Source organism: Castanea sativa, chromosome 4, assembly GCF_040712315.1.
Source record: "Castanea sativa cultivar Marrone di Chiusa Pesio chromosome 4, ASM4071231v1".
In the NCBI taxonomy this organism is placed as follows: Eukaryota; Viridiplantae; Streptophyta; class Magnoliopsida; order Fagales; family Fagaceae; genus Castanea; species Castanea sativa.
In genome coordinates, this window is record NC_134016.1 from 5961192 (window position 1) to 5988842 (window position 27651).

The window sequence follows — 27651 nt, forward strand, 5'->3', positions numbered from 1 at the left end:
CCCTACTCATGGTATCGTTGCCCAAGCCTCTAGAACGAAGCTTCTTACGTCTGCGGGCCGGCCGGTCGTCCTCCTCACCGCAGGATGTTGCGCCGCGGGGGAACATGACCTTGAACTGTAGCCAAGTCCCCTATCCTTCTCTGAGGAAGAACTAGACGAGGACGGGGAGACTTTACGTTTAGCACGGCGTAACTTCCTCTTCAAACGATTGATTTCCTTCTGCATGGATTTAGAACCCTCATCATGGGTAGTGCTACCCCCTCCATGAGTATGGCTAGCCCCTGGGTATTCTGTATGGACGCTTCCCTCACGATCTCTACGATGTTCAAGACGTTCGAAATGATCTTCCGGTTGTGATCCTTGTGACTCTGCATGGTGAGAGCCTAAGCCTGCCATAATATCCCTACCTCTTCGAGACTAGATTTCCCACAGACGGCGCCAATTGTAAGTGCACAATTACACCTGGTCCCAAGAACAGTTATGGGCTCAGGCCCAATGAGCCTTAAACAATATAAATTTGTAGAGAGTGGGCTTGAAACCCAGGTTAGAAGTGTGTGGGGATTAAATGACGACTTAAAGATTGCAAACACTTGGAAACAACAAGGAATATTATAAATCTGCCTCCTCGGACGTAAGTCGAGAGCTGTTCTTATATTATATCTTTCTCCCTGTCTGTTTTCTTTTTTAGATTACAAAAAGTCCGTCCCTATTTCTCTTCCAGGTTCCCCCTTAAATACTCTTCTTTTTAATACTTTGTACACGTGTTGCCCCAACTCCTCCCTTAGCCTAGATATTTCTTTTCTTAGTGCCTTTGAACAGTAACTAGAAGTTTCCCTTCCACTGTTCAGGTGTCACTTCCCCATAAATGCGGCCAGGGTGGTAGGTGCAGGGTCTTTAATGTGGAGGCAGCAGTCTTTATCTTTGACATTTCTTCAACACCGGTGCTTCTGGGGCGTTCTAGGGTTCACCCCTCTTAACCATTGGCCTTAACCGTGTCATCCTATAATCTTTACCATGAAATCCCGAGTTCTTCGATGTTCATCCGAGGGTAAGCTCACCCTCGGCTGGATCCTCGGATCCTCGGCGTATGGGCCGACCCATAGTACTAACAGATTCTAAACCCAGGAGCAGGTCGGCATTCCTTAACACGGCCCAAAAGGCCCACATTCCCATCATGATCTTTTTACCCCCCACACCAATAATTAATTCAAATAAGATTATTTATAAAAAGTACAAAATTGATTGTAGTCTAAAGTTACAACCTTACTCATTAAAATAAACTTTACCTTATATTTTAAATATCTAACTGTTGAATTGCATATTCTATATACTCTTAATACACATGTCAAATTTTGTGTCAATTAAATATTATTTACTATATAATCTATAAACTTATATTTTATGCATAATTTTAAATTTCAAAAACTTACAATTTAAATAATTTATTGATGACATAACTATTAATCTTTAATTTTCTAAAAGTTTTGCATGCACAAAGATATAAGAAGAATATGTAATCTAATAGTGAATTTATCAAAATTCATCTTCAATAAAAAGAATATTTAATAAGATTATAACCTAATACTACAATTAATTTTGTAATTAAATTTTTTTTCATTATAAAAATTAGCAATAACATTTTACAAAAGGTATAAGGATTCGGCCGAAATCTGAGACCAGTGATGGAGAGATTCAAAATTTCAAATACCCACTAATGTATAAAAGAAAAAAAAAAAAAAATTTGTGGGGGCCAGCATGTAGACCCACGTGTTATGATCACAGTGGCACGAGAAAACATTCATGGAAGATCAAGCACCGCAGAGCAGCTTATCCTAATTCCCACATTTTTATCTCTGAAGTCTAATCCCAAACTCATAAATTTTGTTTTCGCGGGCGATTGTACTTCATACTTCATACCCACACATAGCTTTGCCGAGATCAGGTTAGAGAAAACAAACTCTCTCTCTCTCTCTCTCAAAACTTGATTTTTCACTTGTTCTCCGTTTGGTTACCGAGAAAATAACATAGAAAACAACATTAGGGTTTTGTACTGTTTTTTGACTCCAGAAAACAAACCCTAAGAATTTCACTTACTCAGTGACTGTTACGAACTTCTGGCTTACTTTTTGGATAGGATTTTCGCCAGCACACTACTGAAAAATGTTAGAATTCTAATTTTCCCTCAGTTTCTCGGCAACCAAACAGCAGGTTTCAGTTAATCCACTAAAGAGGATTGTTTAAGAAATGTACCAGATTTTATATGTTAGGTAGTTCAGTGAATGTTGGAACTTGTGTAAGAAATTGCTTAGTTATGAACATATAGAGCCAATTTTCGACATGTAGGGTTGTCTTAATTACGCTATTTTGTTTTTTAATATTCACGAAAACGAGACTTCGATTTGACTTGGAAAATAATAGTTATTATTTTTTCATTGGTGGAGTTTTTTGGTTTAATTTTCATTTTTTGCACTATGTTTGGTTGCCTTGAACCCACAGGAAAAGAAAAGAAAATGTTTTTTAAGACCTCATGTTATTAGTGTTTTGGTTGTTGAGAAAGTATAGTACTTTACGTAACTGAATATCTGATAGGAAATAATTAATTTTTAAAAATTGTTATTTTAGTAGGGTTATTTATTTATTTTTTTTCGTCTTGTATTATTCATTGCTTTTGGTCATTTTATTATGCATGTAATTCTGATATGGTCAAAATCATTGAAATTTCAGGGCATTGCAAACATTACAATGTAAGGTTTGCTGCTATGAATTCATGGCATCCTATCAATCAACGCTTGTCCACATTCATTCCTTCTGGAGCAGCTTTACATGCTTAGGGAGAAATTCGTTAAGGACGCCGAACATTGGAAATTATTTATGCAATCTAAAGAGATCATATGTGATTCTCCCTTCCTACAAGCTATCGACAAAGGTATACTTAATTATATGTATCTATTATCTAATGATTATTACTTATTAGATTCTCTGAAATATAACAAGCTTTCTTCCTTAGGATTGGCAGTTTCAACAATGGATATGACATCACAAATTTTAGGGAAATTTTCATTTTTAGAGCACAGACAAGTGATTTTAAATGTTGTGTTTGTCATTCATTCATCTTATTTTGGTACCCAATTCTTGTGTTTTCAGGGCTATTGTAATTTATCCAATAATGCAAAGTCGTCTTTAACTGGTGTTGCAAATGCAACTTCTCTTAATAATGCAATCATTCCTTCTGATGTACTGCGTCAAGATGCACAGCTTAATTTAGTCAAGTGTGAAGAAAGGGCACTGAATACTAATCCTTTGGACGGTAGAGTAATGCTCATTGATGGCACATCAATCATCTACCGGGCTTACTACAAGCTTTTAGGTATGTTATGATATTTTCCTCTTGGCTTATATCAAATGATTTTTATATAGGACAAAGTCTGAACCTTTTTTTTTTTAAATTTTTATTGGTAATTACACACATTTAGTGCGTCTTGAACCGATGACCTTACTCTCCACCTTGCTCTTAAAAGGGGAGGAGGTGTTATTTGAGCTAGATCTCATTGGCTTAGGACAAAGTTGGAACTTTTGTCTTGCTTCTTATGTCTTTTGAACTAGATTTAGTATACTTGTGCGGGATGATGGGTTCTTATATTTAGTAATTTTATTTTACTGCATGAACTAGGATTATTTGAAACATGGTTACTTTGTGCTTAATGTGGACTGTTTGGAAGGAACATAACTTGCACATATTTGAAAATGTGGAGTGTATGGGGAGTCAGTTGCTAGCAGCTTTTCTAACTCCTTATTTGATTGGTTTCATACATGGGGTCTTTATGAATTGTGATTATATTGTGGTGCTTTAAGAGGTCTTTTTGTTCATAATTTTTCTATGTAAATCTTTAGGCTTCTTCATGCTCATTGTTTTTGAAGTAGTCTTTTTTTTAATAAAATTATTCTTACCTATATAAAAATATGGAGCTTGGATTACTTCATCCAAAATATTGAAAAGAGTGCTTGAGTTTCAGGCTATGGGTTTATGGTTATGTAGCTAAGCTAATTTATAGTACATGTTTTACAGTACATATGAAATGGGGGTGTATTTTTAATTTTTAATTTTTTTTTATAGGTAATAAGAATAATATTAATCAAGATGAAACAAATGAAGAAAGCAAATACAAGGTGTTCATGATGGTAAACACAAGAAAAAGCAACAAACAACAAAAAGGGAAAAAAAAACTTAAGGTGCAATACTAAGAGAAGAAAAAAACTCAATGATAGAAGAACAATTCGAGGAGCCCCAACACCTAGACCAAATAAACAGAGTCTTCTGGCATAGAGCTTGTAACTAAACCAGTGATTTCTCAGTATCCTTAAAAGAGCACTGATTTCTTTCTGTCCAGACAATTTATATCAAACAGACAGGAACCAAATTCCAAATTTCTAAATTAAATTTTCCCAGCCAATAGCTCCAACAAAACACCAAGCTTTCCACAGAGCTTGGAATGACCCATTGGATCCTGAAAAACTGAAGCATATGCACCCATAGCGAGTGAGCTACAGGACAATGGGGGAGGAAATGATTCACATATTCCTCATTATTGTAGCACATACAACACCGATATGCCAAAGAGCACCCCCTAAGCATAAGATTATCCAAGGTAGGGATCCGCTTGTGAACTGCTGTCCACAAAAAAAATGCCACCTTCTTAGGAATCTTAACTTTCCAAACACCCTTCCAAGGAAAATTGGACATAGATGCACCTTGAATCTTATCGTAATAGGACTGAATATCAAACTTGCCATTCCTATTGAGGCGCCAATAGGAAATATCACACCTAACACCCCTAGGAATTTGAGATTGAATGAACTCAAGGAAAGAGAAGGCAACCTCTAATTCCCTTTCATGAAAATTCCTATAAAATCTCAAACTTCCAAATTCTATCATTTCCTCCCTCCTGATAGCATTGAACATCAGAAATGCAAGCTTCCTTGTCATTTGAACAGGCATACAACTGAGGATAGATAATTTTAAGCGAGTTATCCCCAACTCACTTATCATGCCAAAAAAGAATACGAGAGCCATCATCTACTAGGGCCACATGAATCTCCCATCCATCGTGAATACCACGCCATAGACCACACCCGTGGGCCCTTCTACATACTTTAGTATTCCATCCCCCTTAACCCTCTCCATATTTAGTTGCAACAACCCTCCGCCAGAGATGGGTGCCTTCTTGTCCAAACCTCCATAACCATTTCTCTAATAGGGCTAGATTAAAATGCACTAACTTCTTGATCCCCAAACCACCCATCTCCAACGGTGAACACACCGTCTCGCAGTCCACAAAAGGATATTTGAAACATTTCTCTGAAGACCCCCATAATAAGTTTCTCTGAATACGCTCCAACCTATTAACTATTGCTATAGGGATGGTAAATAAGGATAGGTAGTATGTAGGAAGACTTGAAAGAGTACTCTTCAATAGAGTAAGTCTACCACCCTTCGATAACCAAAGATGCTTCCAACTTGAGAGTTTCTTCTCCATCCTCTCCAAAATAGGATTCCAAACAGATGCTGTTTTATATGGAGTACCCAACCGCATTCCCAAGTATTTTATAGGCAAACTACCCACCCTACATTGAAGTATGGTAGCCAAAACTCCTATATTTTCAACCTCCCGACCGGAACAATCTCACTCTTCTACACATTTACTTTCAAACCAGTAAACGCTTGAAAGCAAGTCAAAGCCAGCCTAATGAACAACAACTGATCTCTAGAAGCATCACAAAACATGATGGTATCATCTGCAAACAGCAAGTGTGAAATGCGTACCCCAATAGAGTTAACTAGCCCCACATGAAAACCATGAAGAAGACCACAATTAGGTAATTGACTGCACATATGGTATTTTGACAGTGGTTATATCTAACAATTAGGTAATTGACTGCTTATACGGTTCATAAATGATGATGGTGTTATCTGCTGTCAGGATAAAGTTATTAGAATATTTTGGGCTTTAAAGAGAACTATTCTTTTTGGACTGGTTGTCCAGTCACTATAATTGTCTCAAATATCATGTGAAATAGCCAATGGAACATTTGAAATTTACAGTAATGGCCATTGGTAATCTTTCACTTATTTTTATCTGAAGTTGCTTCCTAAATCCATTAATTAAAAAAAAGGGGAAATTGCTCTGTGTTCCTAGCATTTTTTTTCATCAGAAAATAGATAGGTTTGAGCTATTATTATTCCTTTACTTTGGTGGAAAGTAAGTTATTTAGAAGTTGAATAAGTTTTTAACCTTTGATTGCATAGGCCAATATTGAACTTTCATAAGACAGTAGTGAAATTCATCTTGTTCCAATTTGGTAGAACTGAAGTTTTGTCCCAGCCTGAAGCTGGACTAGTTTTTCCATTCATTTGTAAAAAAGGTAGAAACTTCACTATTTGACTTGTCCTGTTTTTTGAAGTCTTAGAGATTTCCTTTTGGGTGAGGTCATGGGTTCAGGACCCATTGGGTGCGGGTATGTGTAACTAAACAATTAAAAAAAAAAAAAAAAAAAAAGCTTCCTATGTAACAGCAACTTTTCGCTTCAGGGTGCAACTAATATTAGCATAGTATAATGAAAATGTGTTTTCTTCCTTTTTATTGTTGACTATAATATAATTCTACTTACCATTATTTCATTTTCTTTTGATCGAGATTAGCAAAATTGCACCATGGCCATCTATCACATGCTGATGGAAATGGAGATTGGGTTTTAACTATATTTTCAGCTTTATCTCTTGTAAGTAATGTTTATACTGGGTTTATAGATTTTCTTTCAGTTTGTTTCTTCTACTGTGCTTGAAATGACTTTATTAAAACATTGACCTGGTGTAACTCCTTTTCTCTCAGATCCTTGTTAGAGTTATGTTTTCTCTTAATATGAGATATAGTGGCAAACTTACGTAATTTTGTTCTTTTCTCTTTCCTATTAGAAATTTGAGTATCCAATATGTGCTGTGTTACCCTGAATATCTTCTGCCGAGGCTGATTATGTATGTATTTATATATATACGTGTGTGTATATATATATATATATATATATTTTTTTTTTTTGATAAGTAATAAACTTTTATTGAAAATGAGGATTTACCTCATGTACACAGGGTGTATACATAAGGTATCCTAAAGAATTGCAAATGAAATGAGAGAGAATTTGTTGAATCTACAAAAAGAAAAAGAAAAAAGAGAGTAGCTCTAGAACTTAAAGCAGAAGACTGCTTATATAATGATGTAGTGAAACACGTTATTAATTGACTCGCTAAGTTTTCCTCATCATCAAAGTGCAATGACTCCTCTTCCTCTATGATGTCCTAGAATGGCTGCATTCCAAACAAAAGAAGCATTCTTTGCCAAATCAACTCCTCCAACTAAACAAAAGATCACCAACACTTCTTGGCAAGACCCACTGGACTCCTAGTACAAAAGAAAATATAAGTCTGCAGAGCATATGCAGTATCACAGTGCAAAAACAAATATGTCCACAGACTCACCACCATACTTACGCATGCAACACCAATTTACTTCATCAATCCGCTCCATGCTTTGAGTCAATGACCTACCTCCACAATCCATTTGCCCAACAGGGCTTGGTTGAAGGTGCCCAATTTTCTTACCCCGAAGCCTCCATTTCTTATTGGAGAGCACATAAAATTCCAATCCACAAGATGGAATTTAACTCATCACACTGCCCTCTCTATAAGAAATTAGGCTGTAACCTTTTTATTCTATTAGTCCCAAAAGAAGGTATGGTAAATGGAGATATGTAGACGTTGGAAGACTCAATTTTTTTTTCCAAGTAATGTACCAAGCATGTTTTGTTGAAGGATTATGGAGCCCAAGAAATACAATGGCAACATTTTCATTTGTCTTATTGATGAACCCTATTATCTTTTCAACTTTTATTGAATAGTAGGTCTAAGACATTTCTCATTGTTCTTGTTCTTGCAGATAATTGATGTCTTGGAATTTATTCCTTCCCATGTGGCGGTATGATTTCTTTCTAATATGTGCATGCGTGTGTGTGCTCACTCACAAGTTGATGCATGGTTGTATAAACATGTAGTTGTTTGTCTCCCAAAGAGTTGCTTTATTAGAATGTTTGTTTTGTTAAAGGATTCCTTTTTTGCATATAGTTTTTTTTTAACCTATAAAAAAAAGATATCTTTTTATCATTTTCACCTTCTGTCAGATTTTGCTTATATTATCTTAATGGGTTTTCCTTATTCTTTTGGACTTCCTTTTAATATATGTTTTCTTTTTTAATTCTAAAAGTTGGCTCATCATTTTTCTTTTCCTATGCAGGTGGTATTTGACCATGATGGTGAGATATTCAGCCACATTTTTCTTTTTGATTTGTTCCCTTAAAAACATGAACATTCTTCTATTTTTTGTTACCTTATGCTTATAATGTATTCTTCTATTCTCTATATTTTCTAACTACGTTAGCTGTTATGCATGCCATGCAGTATCTGTTTCTGCATGAACTAAGCCTTTTAAACTTGCTAATTTTTGTTCTGGAGTTCATCTGCAATGTATACATAATTTGATAGTGATGTGACTCCAGATGTTCTTGGGTTACCTCAATCTTTTCCATCCATCTTGAAAAATTATATCTGCCTTTGCTTCTGGGTTTGGCATCAACCTTTGGGATGGTTGTGGTTAGACAGAGAAATGAAGCTACCCAACTGGTGTAGTGCCTGTAGGATTCTCAACAAGGGAGAAAAAAATTGGATAGCTTGTTATATTCCATATTCTACCTTAGAGGAGTTTCTAGATTCATTCACTTTTAGTTGAAGCTTTGTTGCCTCCTTTAGTACACTGCCTGTGTACCTGGGGATCACTTTAGTTGCTTTTTTAGTAAAGCATTATACTTTAAAAAAAAAAAAATCCATCTCCTGTGATTCTTCCAGTCATTGTTACAAACATTTTTTTCCAGTTGTCTACTGTGATTTTACTTTAAAAATTAAAGTTTTCTCTGGTGATTTCCTCCTGTCTTAAGTACTGAGAGAGGAAATGTGACTAGACTGGGGAATGCATTATAGAGTTCCTCCAAGTATGCAATCTTTACCGATATACCCTGAAATAAGAGTGGAAGCCACTCAACCATTAGGAATTTGGACACCTATGTGGCAAGCTTTTGGGTGTGGGATGCTTATTTAATATTTGTATTCATCTCATTTCATAAATACTTGGGTGCATAGTGTTGTGTTCATATACAGTCTGGTCCTAGGTGTATCAAAAAACCAATCATGTACAACCTTGGACCATGTCTACCCAGAAGAGCTTCATATCGTCCTTGCTCTTTGTCTAAGATTGGACAGGTATTTTTTTCATAGGTTTCTTTTATCTAAGAAACCTTAGGTTGCATGCTAGCCTCAATTTTAGCTGAGACCATGTCAAGAGAAAAATTTGGGGTTATGTTTGTTACCATTTGGGATGAATTGAAATCAATTTTCGCAAATTAAGGCTCTAATCAAATCTGATTGTACTCGCTGGAGATAAAAAAAGAAAATAAGATAATTATTAGCATCATGCCAGTAGGTTCTTAGGAATCACTCCAAAGAAGAAACCATCATGCTCTCTAGGTTTAAGAGAAACTCTAAACCGATAGCCACCAATAAATACTAATAGTAGTAATAATAATGTTCTTAAACTCAATTAGGCTTCTCAATGACCTAAGAAACTAATTCTCGACTTAAATAGACTAATTTGGAGAATGCATTATTGCTAAAGAGAATACATATGAAAGACCAGTAACCCTTGCTAGTGGGACCCACAAATAAATAAAAATTGGCCTTGTAGCAAGCAAAAAGTTGATTAAGCTTCTGGTAGGATGGGATAAAGTTTGTGCACCCATAGTCAATGGTCGTTTAGGTATAAGGAAACTCTTTACTTTCAATAAGGCATTATTGGAGAAATGGTTGTGGCGGTTTGGGAAAACGGAGAATCGGTTGTGGAGGAGGGTGGTAGCTTCAAAGTTTCGGGAAGAGTGGGGGGGGGGGGGGGAGGGGGGGGACTTATAAGTTTGTTAGGGGAGTTCATGGGTGTGGTTTGTGGAGAGTTATTCGGATAGGTTGGGGGGATTTTATAAAAAATGCTAAGTTTGTTGTTGGCTTGGGGAATAGAGTGAGATTTTGGTAGGATGGGTGGTATGAGGATCAACCTTTCCAAGTGGCTTTCTCGAGGCTGTATGGTGTTCTTATTGATAGGGAGGCTTCTATAGAAGCTTCTTTGTCAAGGCAAGGGGCAAAGGATAGAAGAATTTGGGATGTTCATTTTATTTGGGAATTTAATGATTGGGAGATGGATGAAAGGCTGCATTTTTTTCGTATTTTGGGAGCCAATACTCCTTCAATGGATGTTGGAGATCGGTTGAGATGGAAGTTGAAGCCTAATGAGAATTTTGACATCCGGTCGTATTATAACAAGTTTCGGTATTCTTCCTCAGTTGTCTTTCCTTGGAAATGTATATGGAGAGTTAAGGTTCTTAGACGTGTTTCTTTCTTCGTTTGGTGTGTAGCTTGGAATAAGATCCTAATGGGTGATAACCTGAGATTAAGGGGCTTAGATTTTGTGGACTGGTGCATTATGTGTCGACACTGTGGGGACACGGTGGACCACTTACTTTTTTATTGCGAGATGGCTTATCAGTTATGGAGCTTTATTTTTATAACTTTTGGAGTGTTGTGGGTCATACCTAGATCGATTCTAGATTTGCTTTTTGGCTGGTGGAATTGGTTGGGGAAGCATTCATCTCAGATCAGGAATTCAGTGCATACTATGGTGTCTTGGGAAGGAGCGGGATCAGCGGACTTTTGAGGATTTGGAAAATTCCAGTGACCAGATGCTTGCTTCTTGTAGTGTAACTCTTTTTGATTGGTCTCGTACTTGGGGACTCACGAGAAGTGATTCTCTTCCTTCTTTTCTTAGCTCTCTTTCTCTTTTGTAATTAATTGTTGCTTGGTTTTCTTTTATGTATTTTTTTTTTCTTCTTGTAATTTTTTGGTTTGCTCTGTGCTTTTTTTGCATAGAGTAGCATTTTGTATATATATCATTCTTACTTATCAAAAACAAAAAAAGATGCACATTATAATCATCCCACTAGATCTTACTTAAGATTGATAAATATTTCGCTTCTTATTTCTCCTTCAAACTTTAGACGTGGGAATTTTCTCCTAAAGATCATTTCCCAGATTTGTTCAGTTTAGCAGTGGATAAAGAAGCCTCAGTGGCATCCAATTTGGGTATTGTATATGATCGAAATGCATGGAGTTGGGATTGCAAATTTATTCACCCCTTCCATGATTGGGAACCATAGTCTGTGGCTAAGGGTTTTAGATTGTTGTATTCAAACTTTTTGGCTATTATGAGTTTTTGAAAGGGCATGAAGGAGAGTTCTTCCCTTTGGGGATCTATATGGGGTGCCAAAGTGCCTCACAATGTATATGGATTGCGGCACTTGGTGAAATCATGTTGACAATAGATAATCTTTGGAAAAGAAATTCATGATTATTGACTGGTGTTGTATGTGTAAGAATAGTAGAGAGTCAATCTAGCATCTTCTCCTCCATTGTTAAGTTTCAATAGATAAATGGTTGTTTGTGTTTCCATAAGATTATGCTCTAGTTGCTGTAGTGTTGGCCAAATGAATAACCTTGCCATTTTAAGTTAAAGGTTTGGAAAGCAACTTGTATGTGTGTTTTGTGGAAAATTTGGGGAGAGAGGAATAGAAGAATTTCTTATGGTGTTGAATACCCAAATCATATTATCAAACAACTTTTGCTTAGATCTTTGTACGAGACTACGAGTGGATGGCTACTTTGGGTGGCACCACTTCATTGTGTTCTTTTGATTTCATAGATCTTTTGAATCCGACTTTGAAATTCTTTAGGAGTGGTTCAAGTGCACATTTTGTACATTTGACAAGTCTCCTCTTTTGAATAAAATTATTTTTACTTATTAAAAAAAAATTTTTAGGTGGCTAATTTCTATCAACATGTCACCATTGTACTCCTTGATGTGAGGCTTGAGTGAATGATCATATTGGTCAACTTTTATGTATGATTTTCCCTTTCTCTCTCCCTTTCCCTGTTATGCGCATGTGTATGCATGTGCTTGTGCGTATTAATTCAATCTTAGTTCACATTGTTCTTGCAGAAACATATTGGTGTTCAAGCTTGTTCTCAGTCAAGGCCCTTTCTTAAAATGACGAAGACACAGTATATAGTTAAACTTATTGGAAAAAGTAGACGAGTATATGTTTAATCTCTTTATGCATATGGCTGACTTTGACTAATCTAATAAGGATCCATAGCTGACCAAAAAAATTTGGGACTAAAGTTTGGTTGTTATTGTTGTTTGTTTAACCTCTTGAATGGGGATGGAAGTGAACATTTATTGCCAAATTTGTATGTGCAAAGCTGAAAATAGTCTCATAGCTCTCATTTTGGGATGTAAGATATTAGTTGTACTCTCATGTTAACATGTTGAAAGTAGGTAGTATCTCATGTTAACATGTAAGATATTAGTACTAGTTAATTTCTTGGTAGTATCTTATGTTAATATGTTGAAATAAGATTTTTAGTCTTGCAAACCTTTTACCCCAAACAGTGACTAATTTATATGGGTTTTCGGAAACTTTTGTTTGTGAAGATGTTCCTTCAATCAAAATTTTTGATAGAGCAAACCTTTTCTTTTCAGGATTTCCATTTGGTCATACTTGTAATTCATCCAAAGAAAGTGTTAGAGCAAAAGGTATGTATTTTTATGTATTTTTTTTTTTTTTTGGTTTTCCAAAAAAAATTTTCTTTTACGTGATAGAGTTCATAATATAAGTAAATTTGTAAGAGACTAGGAGATCACAATCTCTCTTAGAAAAAAGAGAAAAAAGTCCAGAATTCAGAGGTAGATCCGTAGATGTGGGTGATTATGGGTGACCCTTACGCAAATGATTAGAGAATACAGTATTAAAATACAGGGTGAACCAAATTTTCGTACCTCAAACTCAGTGAAGCATTAGTTCTAGAACTTTTGATTTTGGAAGTTTATCTTAAGCTTGTGCATTTCAAGGTGAACCTTCTGTTGGCCCTATTTTGATTTTGACTAATGTTATGAGCATGTGACCAGACATATAACTTATGTTTTCCTAATTGCTTACTAGTGAAGCTGTATCTTGCCATGTGGGCTAATTCTACACTATAAATGAGAGATTTAATGTTCACAGAGAGAGAGAGAGCGAGAGAGAGAGAGAGAGAGAGAGAGCTAATGGCAGTTCATTATGGAAAATAAGTCATATGTTGAGTCAGGTGTTCACAATGTTAGTCAAAATTGAAAGAAAGCTAATGGAAGTTCCCCTTCGAAAATAATTCATATGTTGAGTCAGGTGCCCACAATGATAGTCAATATTGAAAGAGTTTTTTTTTTTTGATAAGAAGTAATAATCTTATTAAAAAGAAATAAACATCAAGTACTCGGGTGGTATACTAGATTTACATACAACTATGATTTAAAAGAACAATAATCAATTAGTTCCATCTAGTTTGAGAAAGAAAAACTTCCCTGAGGCTGATAACCACCAGAACAAAGTCCTCAGAAATTGCGTATTCAGATCTGAAATTGACATCTCACACCCATCAAAATGTCTTGCATTTTGCTCCCTCCAAATACACCACATCAAACAATGAGGAATGGCCTTCCTAATCTCCCAATTGTGATGCTGCCCAAAATGGCCTTGCCAACTCGCTAGTAGATCAGCAACCCTCCCAGGTATCACCCACTAAACCCCAAATTTATAGTGCATAAACCTTTTCCCATAACTCCTTGGCAATAGGGCAGTGCAATAATAAACGATCCACTGTTTCCCTATCTCTCTGACACATACAACACCAACTCATGAGAATAATATGACGCTTACTCAAGTTTTCTACTGTTAGAATTTTCCCCATTGAAGCTGCCCAAAGGAAGAATGCTACTTTTGTTTGTGCTATTGGCTTCCAGATGCTTTTCCATGGGAACATTTCATCACCCTTCCAAGCTAAAGCTCTATAATAAGTTCGAACCTCCAAACCCTTCTGAATAGACGACCTCCAACATAGCGGAGGTCTTTTTATTCATTTTCTTGAACATATATGGTAATATATGGTGAAGAAGAGTCATTTGAGATGGTTTGGTCATGTACAAAGGAAAGCACTTGATGCATTGGTGAAATAGTAATTTGATTCAAGTTATAGGGAACAAAAGGAGATATAGGAAGACCTAGAATAACTTCAGTAGAAATTGTAAAAAAATGGTACCTTAATTGAACAGGTGATAGAGAGACTGATTTTGTGTAGGATAGAATAGTGGTGAAAAATACACGCGGCCAACCTAATCCATAGTTGACCCCAAATTTTTGGGACTAAGGCTTTGTTGTTGTTTTGATATGGTATGTATATTGTGTGTCCGTGTGCTTTCTTGAATTACTAGTGCATTCAATGACGAGAGAGGTTGTTTGCAACTCATAATACTAGAATTGCAGGATGGTACAAATGACTCCCCATTATAAAAATTATTAGCAAATGACTTTGAAGCTGATATGCATGATAAACCTCGTCTATTACATTTTATTGAATTTGTGTGTGTGCATGTTGAAGGCATGGCCTCATGTCTTGACACTTGTCATTTTCACTGAATGCATTTGATTTAGGTTATATATTTTTGATATTATGATAGGCTGCCAATTCTCTTCAGTCTTCCTCTCATGAGACAACATTCTTTGAAGATTGTTTCTCTCAAAGTAGATTTTATGGATCTCTATCTCCCTGTCTCTCTCTCTCTCTCTCTCTCTCTCTCTCTCTCATTTACTTATTAGTAAGTTACGTATGTACCGTTTAGATCTTGAATCCACGACCTCAACCTCTATCCATTATTATGGGTGAAGAAAGGGCTAGTTGAGCTATAACTTGTTGGCTAGATTTTACGGATCTCTTATATTTCAAAACCCTTTCGGAGTCATTATTACTTACCTAAATGAGGTTGAGCCCGAGCATGTTTGTCCATAATGATTTAATCATTAATTTAACTAAATTATCAAATCAGCCATTTTCAGATCTAGCCAACTTGGCTTTCACCTCTTGCCATAAGTTGTTTTACTTGTGTACATGCCACTTTTCTTTATTTTTACGTGGATTGTTACCTTGACTTTCCATGTTGACAAATGTCATAGACACTGGTAGGGTTTACAGCTACCATACCCCCAGATATGAAAAGGATGACAACAAAAAAGATAGGTAAAAGGTGCCTTTTTTTCTAATTTTGTTGTTGCCCAAGGGTTGGTGTGGGAACAACTAGCTGGAATGGTTAATTTTTCTCATAATTTGTGAGAAAGGATGGTTGGTGATGATCTTGATAGGATGAAAATAATATGTATCGTATATACTTTTATGCTTTTGCATTATTTAAAAATGTACAACATACAATTTTTTAATATTATTTTAGTTAATCCATAATCAGTTCTTTTGGCATCTTAAACATTTCTAAAGTTACAATATAAAGCGTCTCTAATTGATTCTTAGTGAGCGTATGGATTGCATCTTCAGCCCTACGTTTTTGAGTTTTTGGCTTTTTTTTTTTTTTAGGACCAGCACCTGGTGCATTGTTCATGGGACATGAACATTGCATCAAGTATATGAACAGTATTTTTTAGTGTAAACAGTAGCCGGAAATTATTATTTTTTATTGTTTTCAGTTATTAGCAAAATATGCGGTATCCAAACGCACTATTAGACAAGTGGCACATGCGTGCCCCATGTCCATGTGGCTTGGCTTTCTAGTTAGTGCTATTGCTAATTTCCTTTGTGTTTGTGGTACCTAATAATTATGACTAGTGCTGATACTTGAAATCAGTGGGTGCTATTGTATAGAATTTTGAGACATATCCTGAACAATTTAAGGAGTTAGTGATGTTAAAGTCAATGTTCAAATTGCATTTTTCTGTTGAACCTAATGGGGCCGTGTCCCAACCACTTGGAGTTGGCTTTGGCTTCAAAAGACATTTTTTCCCATTCTGCTCTTTTGAGGGTCTTTGATGCAGGGCATTTCAAGCAGCTACATCCTAATCTTCTAGAAACTAATTACTTAGTTAGATGATTGTTTAAGCATTGGCCAACAGGTTTTAGACATTCTTCAATCATCTAGAGGTTGCCAATGCCAAAAAACTAGTATAAGTACCAGAATGTAAGCACTTTGTAAATCAGTTTGTATATGTGAATGAAAATAAGCCTTGAGAGCTTTTATTTCAGAACTTTGTGTTCTTTGCAGAGGTGCCTAACCACCTATCAATGTGTTCTAAGCAACTCACTTTCCATCTAATTCTAAATCGTATCACAGTCCATCACTTTCCCTGCATCAGTCTTATATTTTGTTAATTGATGGTTTCTTAACAGCCTGACCCTTGTTTATCTGTTTGTATGTAGTTTTTTCTCTCCTTTCTCTTTCCTGCTCCTTCAGTTGACTTAATTATTTCTTATTGTAAGGATAGTTATTTGTACATTTGTATAATTATAGACATATCTTTTATCACCTTGTATTGTCAAGGCAATACATCTATGTAAGTTAGCTCCCTTGGAAGTTAGAACTGACGTGCCTTATTTCATTTGCTTTATTATATTCACTTATGTTTCTTCTTTGTTTGAAGGCCAGAATTTTCGTCACACTTTATATCCTGCATACAAGAGCAACCGCCCTCCTACACCTGACACTATTGTTCAGGGACTTCAGTACTTGAAAGCATCCATCAAGGCAATGTCAGTAAAGGTGATTGAGGTAATAGCTTTTTATTGCAAATGTATATGGCTACTAGACCCTAGTCAAATTTGGTTGTTGATCATGAGTATACTCAAAGGCAGGTACCGGGTGTAGAAGCTGATGATGTGATTGGAACATTGGCAGCACGGAGTGTTGGTGCTGGGTACAAGGTGATGTTCTGAACCATATTTGAGAAAATGGAAAAATGTCCTTGAAACATAACCAATATTCTTCCAGTAGGGATTGTTTTGTCTCCATGGTTGTCACATGTGAGTATCCAATGTGTTAGATTGGATACTTCAGACTGTTTTGGAAGCAAAAAATACAGCTTTGTGAATAAAAGGCTCCTCTTGCTGTAAGGATGACCATTGGTTTACTTTTTAGAACTCTAAAGTGGTGTTGATGACTGAAACAAATGGCTAGTGACATATGAGCAATGTTTACAATCAATAATTGTGGCTGTGCAATAATGGTTTTTTTATCCGTAATTTATACATGCATTCAATGGGCCATGATCCAACAATCTCAAACTCCTCATTTTTGTGGGAGAGGAAGTTTCATTGAGCCAAAGCTCATTAAGCGGTTTTCAATAATTTATTGACACAAAAAATGAGTGAAATTACTTTTCAAAAAAATGATGGAAAATAGACATGTTGAAGAGGCTTGAATAGCTATGTCATTGTTAAGTAGTCAGTTACAAGTGTCTGCCTTTCAATAGTTCTAGCTAAATGCATTATTATGTTCAATTAAGGTCATTTTGAGTTTTAGTTAATGATTAATTGCTATTATGAGTGTAACATAAGTGCAGGTCTACTCATAGCGTTCAGCATTAAAATTTTTCTCAATTTTAGGATAACTTGAAATTTGAAAGCCAATTTGCTTTAGCTCAGACAGCACTAACTCCTCTCACAAGAGTGGATGGATGGAGGGTGAGATCGGGGGTTCAAAACCTACTTGGTGCATGTGTAACATATTAACAAAAAAATTGATAGTCAGTTCTGTGGATGAATTTTCCATGCAAAATATGTACTCTTGTTTTATTCCTTATTCATACAGGTCAATGACTAGCATTCAGCATATAAATTCTTTCTATATTTATTATACCTTGAAATTTGAAAGTCAGTTCTTTGGATGAGTTGTCCATGCAAAAGATATATATATATATATATATTTATTTTTTTTTTCAGTTGGTTTTGGGTATCTTCCGATCAGCATTTTGGCGATTAGTTAGATTTGAGCTCAAGTTTATTTGTGGACTTCAAGACTTTGTTTCCTGTCTAACCCCTCTGATAATGATAATGCTGATAGAGGAAAGAAACTTCACATGAGTTCTAGGACTGCATTTTATCCTAGAAGGCCAGCTATGCTTTATTGTATGGGATGTTAGGTAATCAAGAGATAAAATATCTATCAAATGACTAGTTGAGATAAGTATATTAGGATGGAAACACAATAAAAATAGATTAAGGGAGGAAGATTTCTAGCGAAAGGTGCAGGTAACATCAATTGTGGTTGAGATGATGATGGGAGTAGCTTAAGCTGGTCTAGTCATGTGCAATGAAGACCTACCAGTTCATGGGTGAAGAAAAAAATGATTTGTTTCAAGTTGGAGTGAAACAGTTTAAAGGGAAGCCAAAAATGACACAGCAAAACAGTGAGAAAGGATATGATCATTAAGAGATATGATTGAGAAGATTTTGTTAGGTAGGGTTAAAAAGTGGATCAATGGAGAATTGGGGCATTGGACTGTGAGACGAGAGTTATATATTTATATAATATAGGAATTACATGTATACAGAAATTTCTTTTGTTAGAAAAGAAATTTACTATTGGTCCATGTAAGTTTCAAAACTTTCAATACACTGAGTCCTGTGGTTCAATGGTATTGCTCAATTCTTCTTGATAGGTATAAAAAAAGTTTTAAGACTTACAATTAACCCTCTAAACATTCAAATTGACGTCCATTTGGCCTCCCATCAGGTTCTGTTAACTACTAACAATTCATCACCCCTAAAAAATGTCAATTTGTTTTAGGATTTAGAAAAAAAATTCAAACTTAGTCCCTGAGGGACCAAATTGACAGTAAGCACAAAGTCAGAGGACTAAAATGAATTTTGGCCTTTTTTTCCTATTTTTTTTGACATTTTTCTTTTTGTGGAGCCATGTGTTGTGTAAGTTGTCATCTTAATTACAGTGGTGAGAATTTAAATTAGAATAACATTTTGACCATGCAACATAGCATTCTATTAGTCAAAAGTGTTCTTGCAAAGGTGAGGAATATACTTTAATCAGAAGGTTATGGTGGGCAATGTAGCATTTTGAAGTAATAAACAACAAATGGTACAAGTTAAAAGAAATATATATAAATTTTGTTAGTCACTCTTGATTGTGATGTCTTTTTGACAGGTACGAGTTGTGTCCCCAGACAAGGACTTTTTTCAGATACTAAGTCCTTCATTACGACTTCTACGGATTGCTCCACGTGGCTTTGAGTAAGTGTCACATTTTTATTTCCACCTTTTTGTAGTGCCATCCTCAATAAATAGTTTTTAGTGATAAAATTGTATTAGAAGTGAGGAACCACCTCATGTACACAGAAGCTGCCCTCTGTTAATCTTAGCATAAGATCTTTAGGAATCTTCCTATTTTGGTTGGTAAATTTTTGTAGATGTCCTTTTTTTCAAATTTATTGTTTTATGCTTAATATTTTTCCTATCTATAAGTTATATGGCATTTGATTCATCTTGATGTTGTTTAAGTGTAGGTCTCTATCTTTTTTAGTGTTAACACAACAGTATTCTTTTACTTATATTCTTTGATTCATATAGTTTTGGGCTTAACGTATATCGTTTGCTTTCTCAGGATGGTTTCATTTGGAATTGAAGATTTTGCTGAAAAATATGGAACCTTGAATCCTTCTCAATTTGTTGATGTGATTTCACTTGTTGGTGATAAGTCCGATAACATTCCAGGTCATTGTTTTCATTCTCTTTGTAAAATTAATTTCAGAATTCTCTAATCTGAAACATTTTAGTAGTTTCTTTTTATAATTTTTATGGGCCTAGTTGTTGGAAAGAAACATATCTATTATCACATATCGATCCGAATTGGATGCGGCTAGGATGTGTTAGATGCTGATGCAGCCATGGTAGATTGATGCAAAACTTGAGGAAAAAATTTTCTTTTAGAGGGGGGATCCTGATGGCAATTGCACAGGGAAATGTTGTCATGGCTGAGTATGCTACATAGCTATGATAATGATATGGCTGACTATGTCATATGGAAATGGAAATGACACGGTTGAGTATTCCACTTGCCAGAATGCATGAAGACCTATCCAAAACATGTGGCTATAGTTTCTTATGCTTTTAGAGCATGCGATTAATTGTTTTTACACATATGCTGGCTATAGTTTGTTAAGGGGTTGTTATTAACATGAGGTCAGCATGATCAAGTCCATAGTGTATAAATACCCAAGGATTGGCCATTGTAATTAAAATTTGTCTTTGAATAAGATTTCCTTCTATAAAAATATTCTGTGAAGGACTGTTATTTGGAAAATCAATCATAATTCTGGACTGTGATTTGCAACTTTTTTCATTTAATTTTTACAATCCTTGAGAAAGAAGCTATTTTTGGAACTTTTATAAACTATTCTTGATATTTAAAGTAGTGTGAAATATTGGTGCCTCATACATCTATATTTTATAAATGCAGGAGTTGATGGAATTGGAAATGTTCATGGAGTGCAACTGATCACTAAATATGGTACGTTAATATCTCATTCTCATATTCTCTTTAGAAAATGCGTAGCCAGAGTATATTCTGTATATCATTATGCAGTGAAAAATAGGTGTAATATTATGTTTTGACATTTGTAAAAGTTGTTGTAGACCTAGCGTATTTGCAAACTATTTTATTTGTTTATTTCTCTTTTATATGTAGCTTTTTATATTTATTTTTTAAAGCCTTTTTGGCCCAACTAATAATAGTCTATCTGACAAGATAAATCGGGGTTATCCAATGTGCCAGTGCCAGCATGTTTCTCCTTCATTACTTACTCTAAAGCAAAGCAATATAAATTAAAAAGTTATATACTGCTGCTCTCAGTGAATATGTAAACATTTCTGTAGTTTCAAAATTTACATTTGAAAGATGACATCAATTTGGGATAATATCATGGCAAGAACTACTGAGAAGTTAGATAATTGGAAGGGAGAAATTATCAGGGCCACTCAAGGCAAAGCAGCTATTATCTACCTTTTGACTTTGAAACTTGTTTATAAAAATAAAGGTCTGGTTTGGCATGCTTTGACTTAAGCCGATTGTTTACCATCATTGCCTACTATGCCTCTGCCACCCCAACCCACACACCCCCCCCCCCCCCCCCCCAACAAAAAAAAAAAAAACCAAAAAAAAGCTTTGTATTGTTTAAGCGGCCATTGATTTTTGACTTTTGAATGCATGACCTCACATTTACCTATTCTTGTGGAAGGAGGAAGTGGCATTTGAGCAAGAGCTCATTGGCCAACTGTTTTACAAGTTTTTTATACCCATCACTTTACTTTAACCTTTCTAACTTCCAATCGTAAATTTTTTTATCTAATTATTTTGTCATTTCACTATCTCAAAGTAAAATCTTCATATAATTTAAAATTGTGATGTCTCTCAAGCTTCTTCTATTTAAATCATACTGGTACCCAAAAAAGAAAAGAAAAGAAGAAGAATAAATACAGGAGCAGATATGTTGTACTCCCAAAATGCCAAAAAGTTGTTTCAGTAAGTCTATAAGAAATTCAGAAACTATCAGTTGGTTTGCTTTAGTATTCTCAAAAAATATTCAGAATAAAAATAAAATGCATGAAGGTGTATGTCAATGCTCAGAAACTTTTCCTTCCAATAAATTGTTTAAATACCAATGGCACCAACCTTTCTTACATTTTGTTAAATATTAATTAATTTTCAATGGTAAATGATTGGCTCTTGATTCCAAGCAACCCAACAATTTTGGGAATCATCCTCTAAAATTATATTCAACTGTCCAATTACTCAATAAGCATAATAGTCCAAGATCTGTAGTCTTTCATGATGTTCTAATTTGTTCGTTTTCAATTGCTTTCTTTCTGGTGCTTGAACTTTCTTAATTGCGGATTGGTAAGATATCCTCACTTCTTTGGGCAGGCACATTAGAGAATTTGTTGCAATGTGTTGATGAAGTTGAAGAGGAGCGTATAAGAAAGGTAGAACTATTCAGGCAATGACTATTGCATGAGTGATCTGGGCATAAGTATTTATTGATCTTTACCATGGTTCGTGTATTAAAATCAACATTGATCTCTTCAAAATTCATAACCAGGGCATCCAGAAAATTGGAAAACATTATCTTATTTGAATATTCTATGCACTGTGAACTAGATCAAGTATGTTATAGTACATTGGGCAAGTTCTGGAACCCATTTTGTATTTAGTCAAAATTTACAAAGAAGATAGTTATCCACTTTTAATTTTGTTGTTTTGGTTCTATTAGTGGGAGCTAGATTCCAAAAAAAGAAAAGTGTTTGCCAAACCAAATAGAGAAGTTGATGATAGGTGAAGGATAGTAAAAGAAAAAAATTCCTCTAAAGATCTGTGAATGTGTTTGTTAAATTACCGATTCTCCCAAAAATTTAAGCTATTAGGAAATTGTGAATTTAATCATTTAACCATTATTCTAACACTCCTTGTCACGTTTGAGCCTTAACTTCCCCTTAATAAGGGGGCCCAACACGTGGGATTTTTAACATTTTAATTGGGAGGTAGAGTAAAGGCAGAGATCAAACTCAGGATTTCTTGCTATGATACTATGTTAAATTACAAATTTTCCTAAATGCTTAAGCTGTTAGGAAATATGAATTTACTCATTAAACCATAATTCTAACAATATTGTTTCAGTTCATAATAGAAAATGTGATTAGTGGGAAGAAATTTTCAGATAAACATAAAACAATGCTGCAAAGAGTTTGGTACTTTTATTCCTGTCCATCCAGGAAAAAAAGAAAAAAACGAAAACTGTTTTGGTGAGTGTCTTAACTATGAGTCTTTGTTAGGAAAAACGATAGAAATTTTATTTATAAGGTTCTTGGAATGTATACATGCCTTGATTTCCTTTCTAGTTGAATATGACCCATATATAATAATAAAAGCAAATGTTCTGGCTATATAAATGTTCTCTTCTTCATTCATACATACATACATACATACATACATATTCCTTTGAACTGTATTCTTGCATAATTACAGTCTCTGGTTAATTAGTACTCTTATTCCCATAATCCCATATTTGTTTTTACCCTTGTAGGCCTTGATTGCAAATGCTGATCAGGCTGTCTTGAGCAAGAACTTGGTAATTTTTCTAACCTTTGACATTGTTTGTACTGGTAACTTTTCTTTTGATATATTTTTTGCATGGGATCTCATTCTTGTGATTTTCTGTACCAAAAATGATGATTTTTGAGAGCATAAGGAACTTAATATCTTAATTATCAAATTTAAAAAATGACACCTTTCCAACCCTCAACATAAAGAAGCTTTTCAACTGGTATGGAAACAATGAGCTTGGCATGTGGAGTCCTAGAAGGAACAAACAAACCAAGTCTGATACAATGCTAAAGCATCCAAACCAAAAATCTTAAATTATTAGGCTGACAGGCCTAATTTATTCATTGGATTGGAATATGTTGTGCTCTCCATTGCTTAACAGAGGGTTGGGGTGTGAAAGTTATCAAGATTCGATCAAGCTTTCTTGGCAAATGGTTATGGCAGTACGGGGATGAAGAAAATCATTTTTGAAGACATGTTATTGGGGTGAAATATTGGGAAGCTTAGGGACATTGGACGTTTGATTTAGTAAGGAGACCTCGTGGATGTTATTTGTGGTGAAGCACTAATGCAGGTTGGACTACTGGGTCTGGCTAGAGATGGTAGAAGTGTGCGATCTGGCATTACATGTGATGTGGAAACACAATGTTCGTAATAGCTACAGATAAAAAAAATGTGTGTATATTATTTTCATGGATTGATCCGAAAATGGGAGATCTCATTTATGGAATCCTACTTTTATCCATGCATTTCAAGATTGGGAGTTAGGAAGTAGTGTTGAGGGGCTGTGGGAATGGTAGATTACATTGGAAACTAAAACGTGCATGTAAATTTGATGTGTAGTCTTATTAAGAAGTTACAATGATGTACAGTTTTCTTGGAGTTAGAAAGGTTGTTTTCTTAGTTTGAACAGCAGCTTTGGTGAAAATCTTAACAGTAGATAATCTGATTAAAAAAAAATGTCATCTTGGTGGATTGGTGTTGCATGTGTAAGGGAAGTGGAGATGGTTGATTTTTTTACAAATATAACCATATTTAGTTCTTTAAGTTTCCCATGAAATTAATTAAAATGAACATCGATCAAAATATAACCAAACTCTTGCCAATAAAAGAAAAATGATAAAGAAGGTAGCTGTGCATTATGGGCTATAGAGTCAAATTCAATTGTTTTGCCCCCCAATTTGTCATCCATTTTATCTCTATACATGAATACTAACTGCGCCCCCCCCCCCCCAAAGAAAACTATTTTTATGTCCCAGGTCCAGGAAGGTGAAGTCTGTACTTTTTAGTGCTTTAACAATCAATAGTGTTTCACAGCCTGTCTGCGTTAGCTGGTCCTTTTCATTTTCATCCATTTTGCATTGCATATCTTTTTTCTTTTTCTTTTTTTCTTTTTTTCGTAAGTCATTTTGCATTGCATATCTTGTAGGAAATGGTTACAATAGAAGACTATAAAAACTAGATTGGGTCTAATATATGCTCCAAGCATTTGAGAAAATTTGAGTGATTCAGCCCTACTTTTCTAACAGGAAGTAACCAATCATCTTCATTTTAATTGACAAGCAATAATGTGCTTGAATATGTATTCAGTGGAATATGTTTTGACATGTGAAAGCTTTATGTTATGGCAGGCTCTGCTACGTTCTGATCTCCCATTCTATATGGTACCATTTGCTACTGGAGATCTTGCATTTAAGAAACCAGAGGTGTGTGCGGTTACCGTTAGACTAATCTTTCTTTATTCAAGGCTATTATTTCCAGATATATTTGTCTTTTCTTTTTTCTTTTTTTTTTATTGAAAAGTAAGTTTTGGCCCCAAGGGGAATCTTCCCTTCCCCCTTCCCTTGGCCCAAAACTTACTGGATAAAAAAAGAAAAAAGAAAAAGAAGAAGTCTTTAAGTCAAAATATTGACTTGGCTATTTAAAATCAGTTACACAGGACCATGATTAGTTTTAGTTTCTTAGTGGTATATTTGCTTCAGTTGTCATGAAGCATTGGCCTTTAAAAGCTAGTCTAGTTGAATAGTTGAATTCCTGAATTTTCATGCATGATTGTTATGAAATGAATTCTTGAGAAAATAATGGTCAGCAGATGGGTTCAGGGATTTCCATTCATGTAAGTCTTGTTACCATGTTGTGTTAATGTCTTTTCAAATTTACTCCTTTGGAGGAATTCATTGATCTCTCTGGATATACTGTGTGAATTCTTATCCCCACACTCTAATGCACTGTCTACTTTGTCACCTATGTTGGTTTCCGTTCTCTTTGCCACTTTCCATATCTTAATACCATTGTAGAATTATGGTGACAGATATATTTCAGTTGGTTTCATATATGAATTCACTGCATTTCTAAAATCATTTCCCATCATTGTCAGTTTGTCACCATTGACTAAGCCATATAATATCTAATATCAGCCAGCTGGCCATTACTGTTCTGTCAATTTTCTCTTTTTGAAGCCTTGTTTTGTGAGTTTGCAATCTTCAACACATCTTTTCTTGGTGGCTCCTTGCCCTCTTCACAGACATTTTGACATGTACCATGCTACTAGTGTGATCGTAATTCTTTGTTTAATTTATTTATATTTTTTCTCTTGAATGTTTAGAGATGGAGAACAAACATATATGTAATGCTGTAACTACAGGGCTTATTTCTTCATTTTCTTTTCCTATTAAGTGGGTTCATTGTGATCTTCAACACACCTTTCTTGGTGGCACCTTGCCGTCTTCAGACATTTTGACATGTACCATAGTACTAGTGCAATCATAGTTCTTTGTTTAATATATTTATATTTTATTCTCTTGAATGTTTCTCCACAAAAAAAAAAAGAAAAAAGAGATGGAGAACAAACATATATGTAATGCTGTTACTACTGGGCTTATTTCTTTGTTTTCTTTTACTATTAAGTGGGTTTATTCCTGTTGAAAATGCATTATGGTGTAGTGAATCAAAAGAATGAATCATATTTATATTCTAATTGCATTTACCCATTAAAATACATTTTAACATGTCTACCTTACACATGAATACTTTTGCATATTGATGAAGCCTTCAATGACAGTACTTCATGTGCATCTTTAGTAACTAATTGAAAATGGGTACAGGATAACGGGGAGAAATTCACGAGCCTCTTAAATGCCATCAGTGCTTATGCAGAAGGATTCTCAGCTGATCCTATCATTAGAAGGGCATTTTACTTGTGGAAGAAGCTTGAAACTCAACGTTAAGTTGGTTCTGCAATTGGGCATCACAGACAGCCTATTGGCGCAGGTTTTCCAGCAAACGAGGCATGGCAAACTTCTTTGTACAGTTAACTTGGCAAGACTGGCTGATTTTAAATTGTAAAATATAGAAAGAATATGGTCCAAATCTGCTGGTTCTTAATTTTTTCATTGTCTTATTTTGGAGGCCTCAAATCTTTGAAAGAACATCAAGTCTCTATATATAGATATTATAACTCTTAACACAAGAAAATTAATGCAATGCACTCTACTAGCAATTCTTTTGTTACTCTTGATGGTGTGGTTTGTGTTGGTCATGTTTAGCCTGTTCCTTTGCTTTGATTGTTTGTTGATAGGAAGGATTGCAGTTTGCAGAGTAAAATTTTCTCTGGCAAAAGGCCTAATGTTTCTCGTCTTTACAGAAGTCTAACCTCTAATGATGTTTCATGTCCTTACGGCTATAAGGCTTCAGAAGCTGTAAAATTTGTAAGAAATAGCAGGCAAATGAAGGAAAATGGACTCACGGTTGTGGAGTTTCTCATTGCGGTTTAGATGTCTATTAATGTGATGTCATAAAAAAGGAACTGTTTAATACGTGCCTCTTATATCCCAAAGGAGCAAAGAAATTCTTCAAAAAAATAATAATGAAAAAAATGAAAAAGAAAATCAGTTGGGCTAAGTTGTCTTAAAATGGCACGTAGATGAAAGATATGACAGGTTCCATTTGTGCATTGCGTAATCATCGCCATAGCCAAGATCTGCATGGCTGAAGCAAAACAAAAACAGACCTGGATGTTGAATATTGTATTGTATGGATGTGCACGATGGTATTTGTGTCTTCCCATGTATGACAAGTATATGGTTGAATGATTGGCTATGAAAAATTTATAATGCAGTGAGAGTTTTAACAGAACTCTTAAGTTCTTTATTTAAATCAAATTTATCCCACTTACTTTTTTTTTTTTAATCGTGGATGGACATGAATATTGCATTGCATTTGCTTTACAAGAATACCAAAATTTAGTTTCTACGTAATATTATTTTATTTTATTTGTTTGTGTTTGGCCACAACCCTGAGGAATTTTTTTTTTCTTCAAAATAACACTAAATTTCAAACAATTTCGTTAGCATATTTTCAAAACAATTTAACAAACTAACATCTCAAGCTCAAGGGACTCAATTTTGTTGTTATAAATCGAGTGTGATGAACTCGAGTTCCATGGAACTCGAGTCTTTTAGACTTGATTTCCTTG

At 35.0% G+C, this 27651-nt stretch overlaps 1 protein-coding gene across 3 annotated transcripts; it reads left to right on the forward strand.

Moving 5' to 3' along the window:
* The first annotated feature begins 1770 nt into the window (after positions 1-1770).
* On the forward strand, positions 1771-26692 carry LOC142631783 (uncharacterized). 3 transcript variants are annotated; one of them, XM_075806097.1, is made up of 16 exons: positions 1771-1942; positions 2725-2926; positions 3145-3367; positions 6698-6777; positions 7986-8024; positions 8340-8358; positions 12738-12791; positions 16711-16838; positions 16922-16990; positions 19227-19312; positions 19683-19792; positions 20538-20588; positions 22002-22060; positions 23158-23202; positions 24809-24883; positions 26282-26692. In XM_075806097.1, exons 1-16 carry the CDS (start codon positions 1773-1775, stop codon positions 26402-26404), a joined length of 1533 nt encoding a protein of 510 aa, XP_075662212.1. In that variant the 5' UTR covers positions 1771-1772; the 3' UTR covers positions 26405-26692. The 3 variants fall into 3 exon arrangements, with proteins under 3 accessions (XP_075662212.1, XP_075662213.1, XP_075662214.1); XM_075806099.1 differs by lacking the exon at positions 1771-1942 and adding an exon at positions 2035-2162; XM_075806098.1 differs by lacking the exon at positions 12738-12791.
* Positions 26693-27651: the final 959 nt, after the last annotated feature.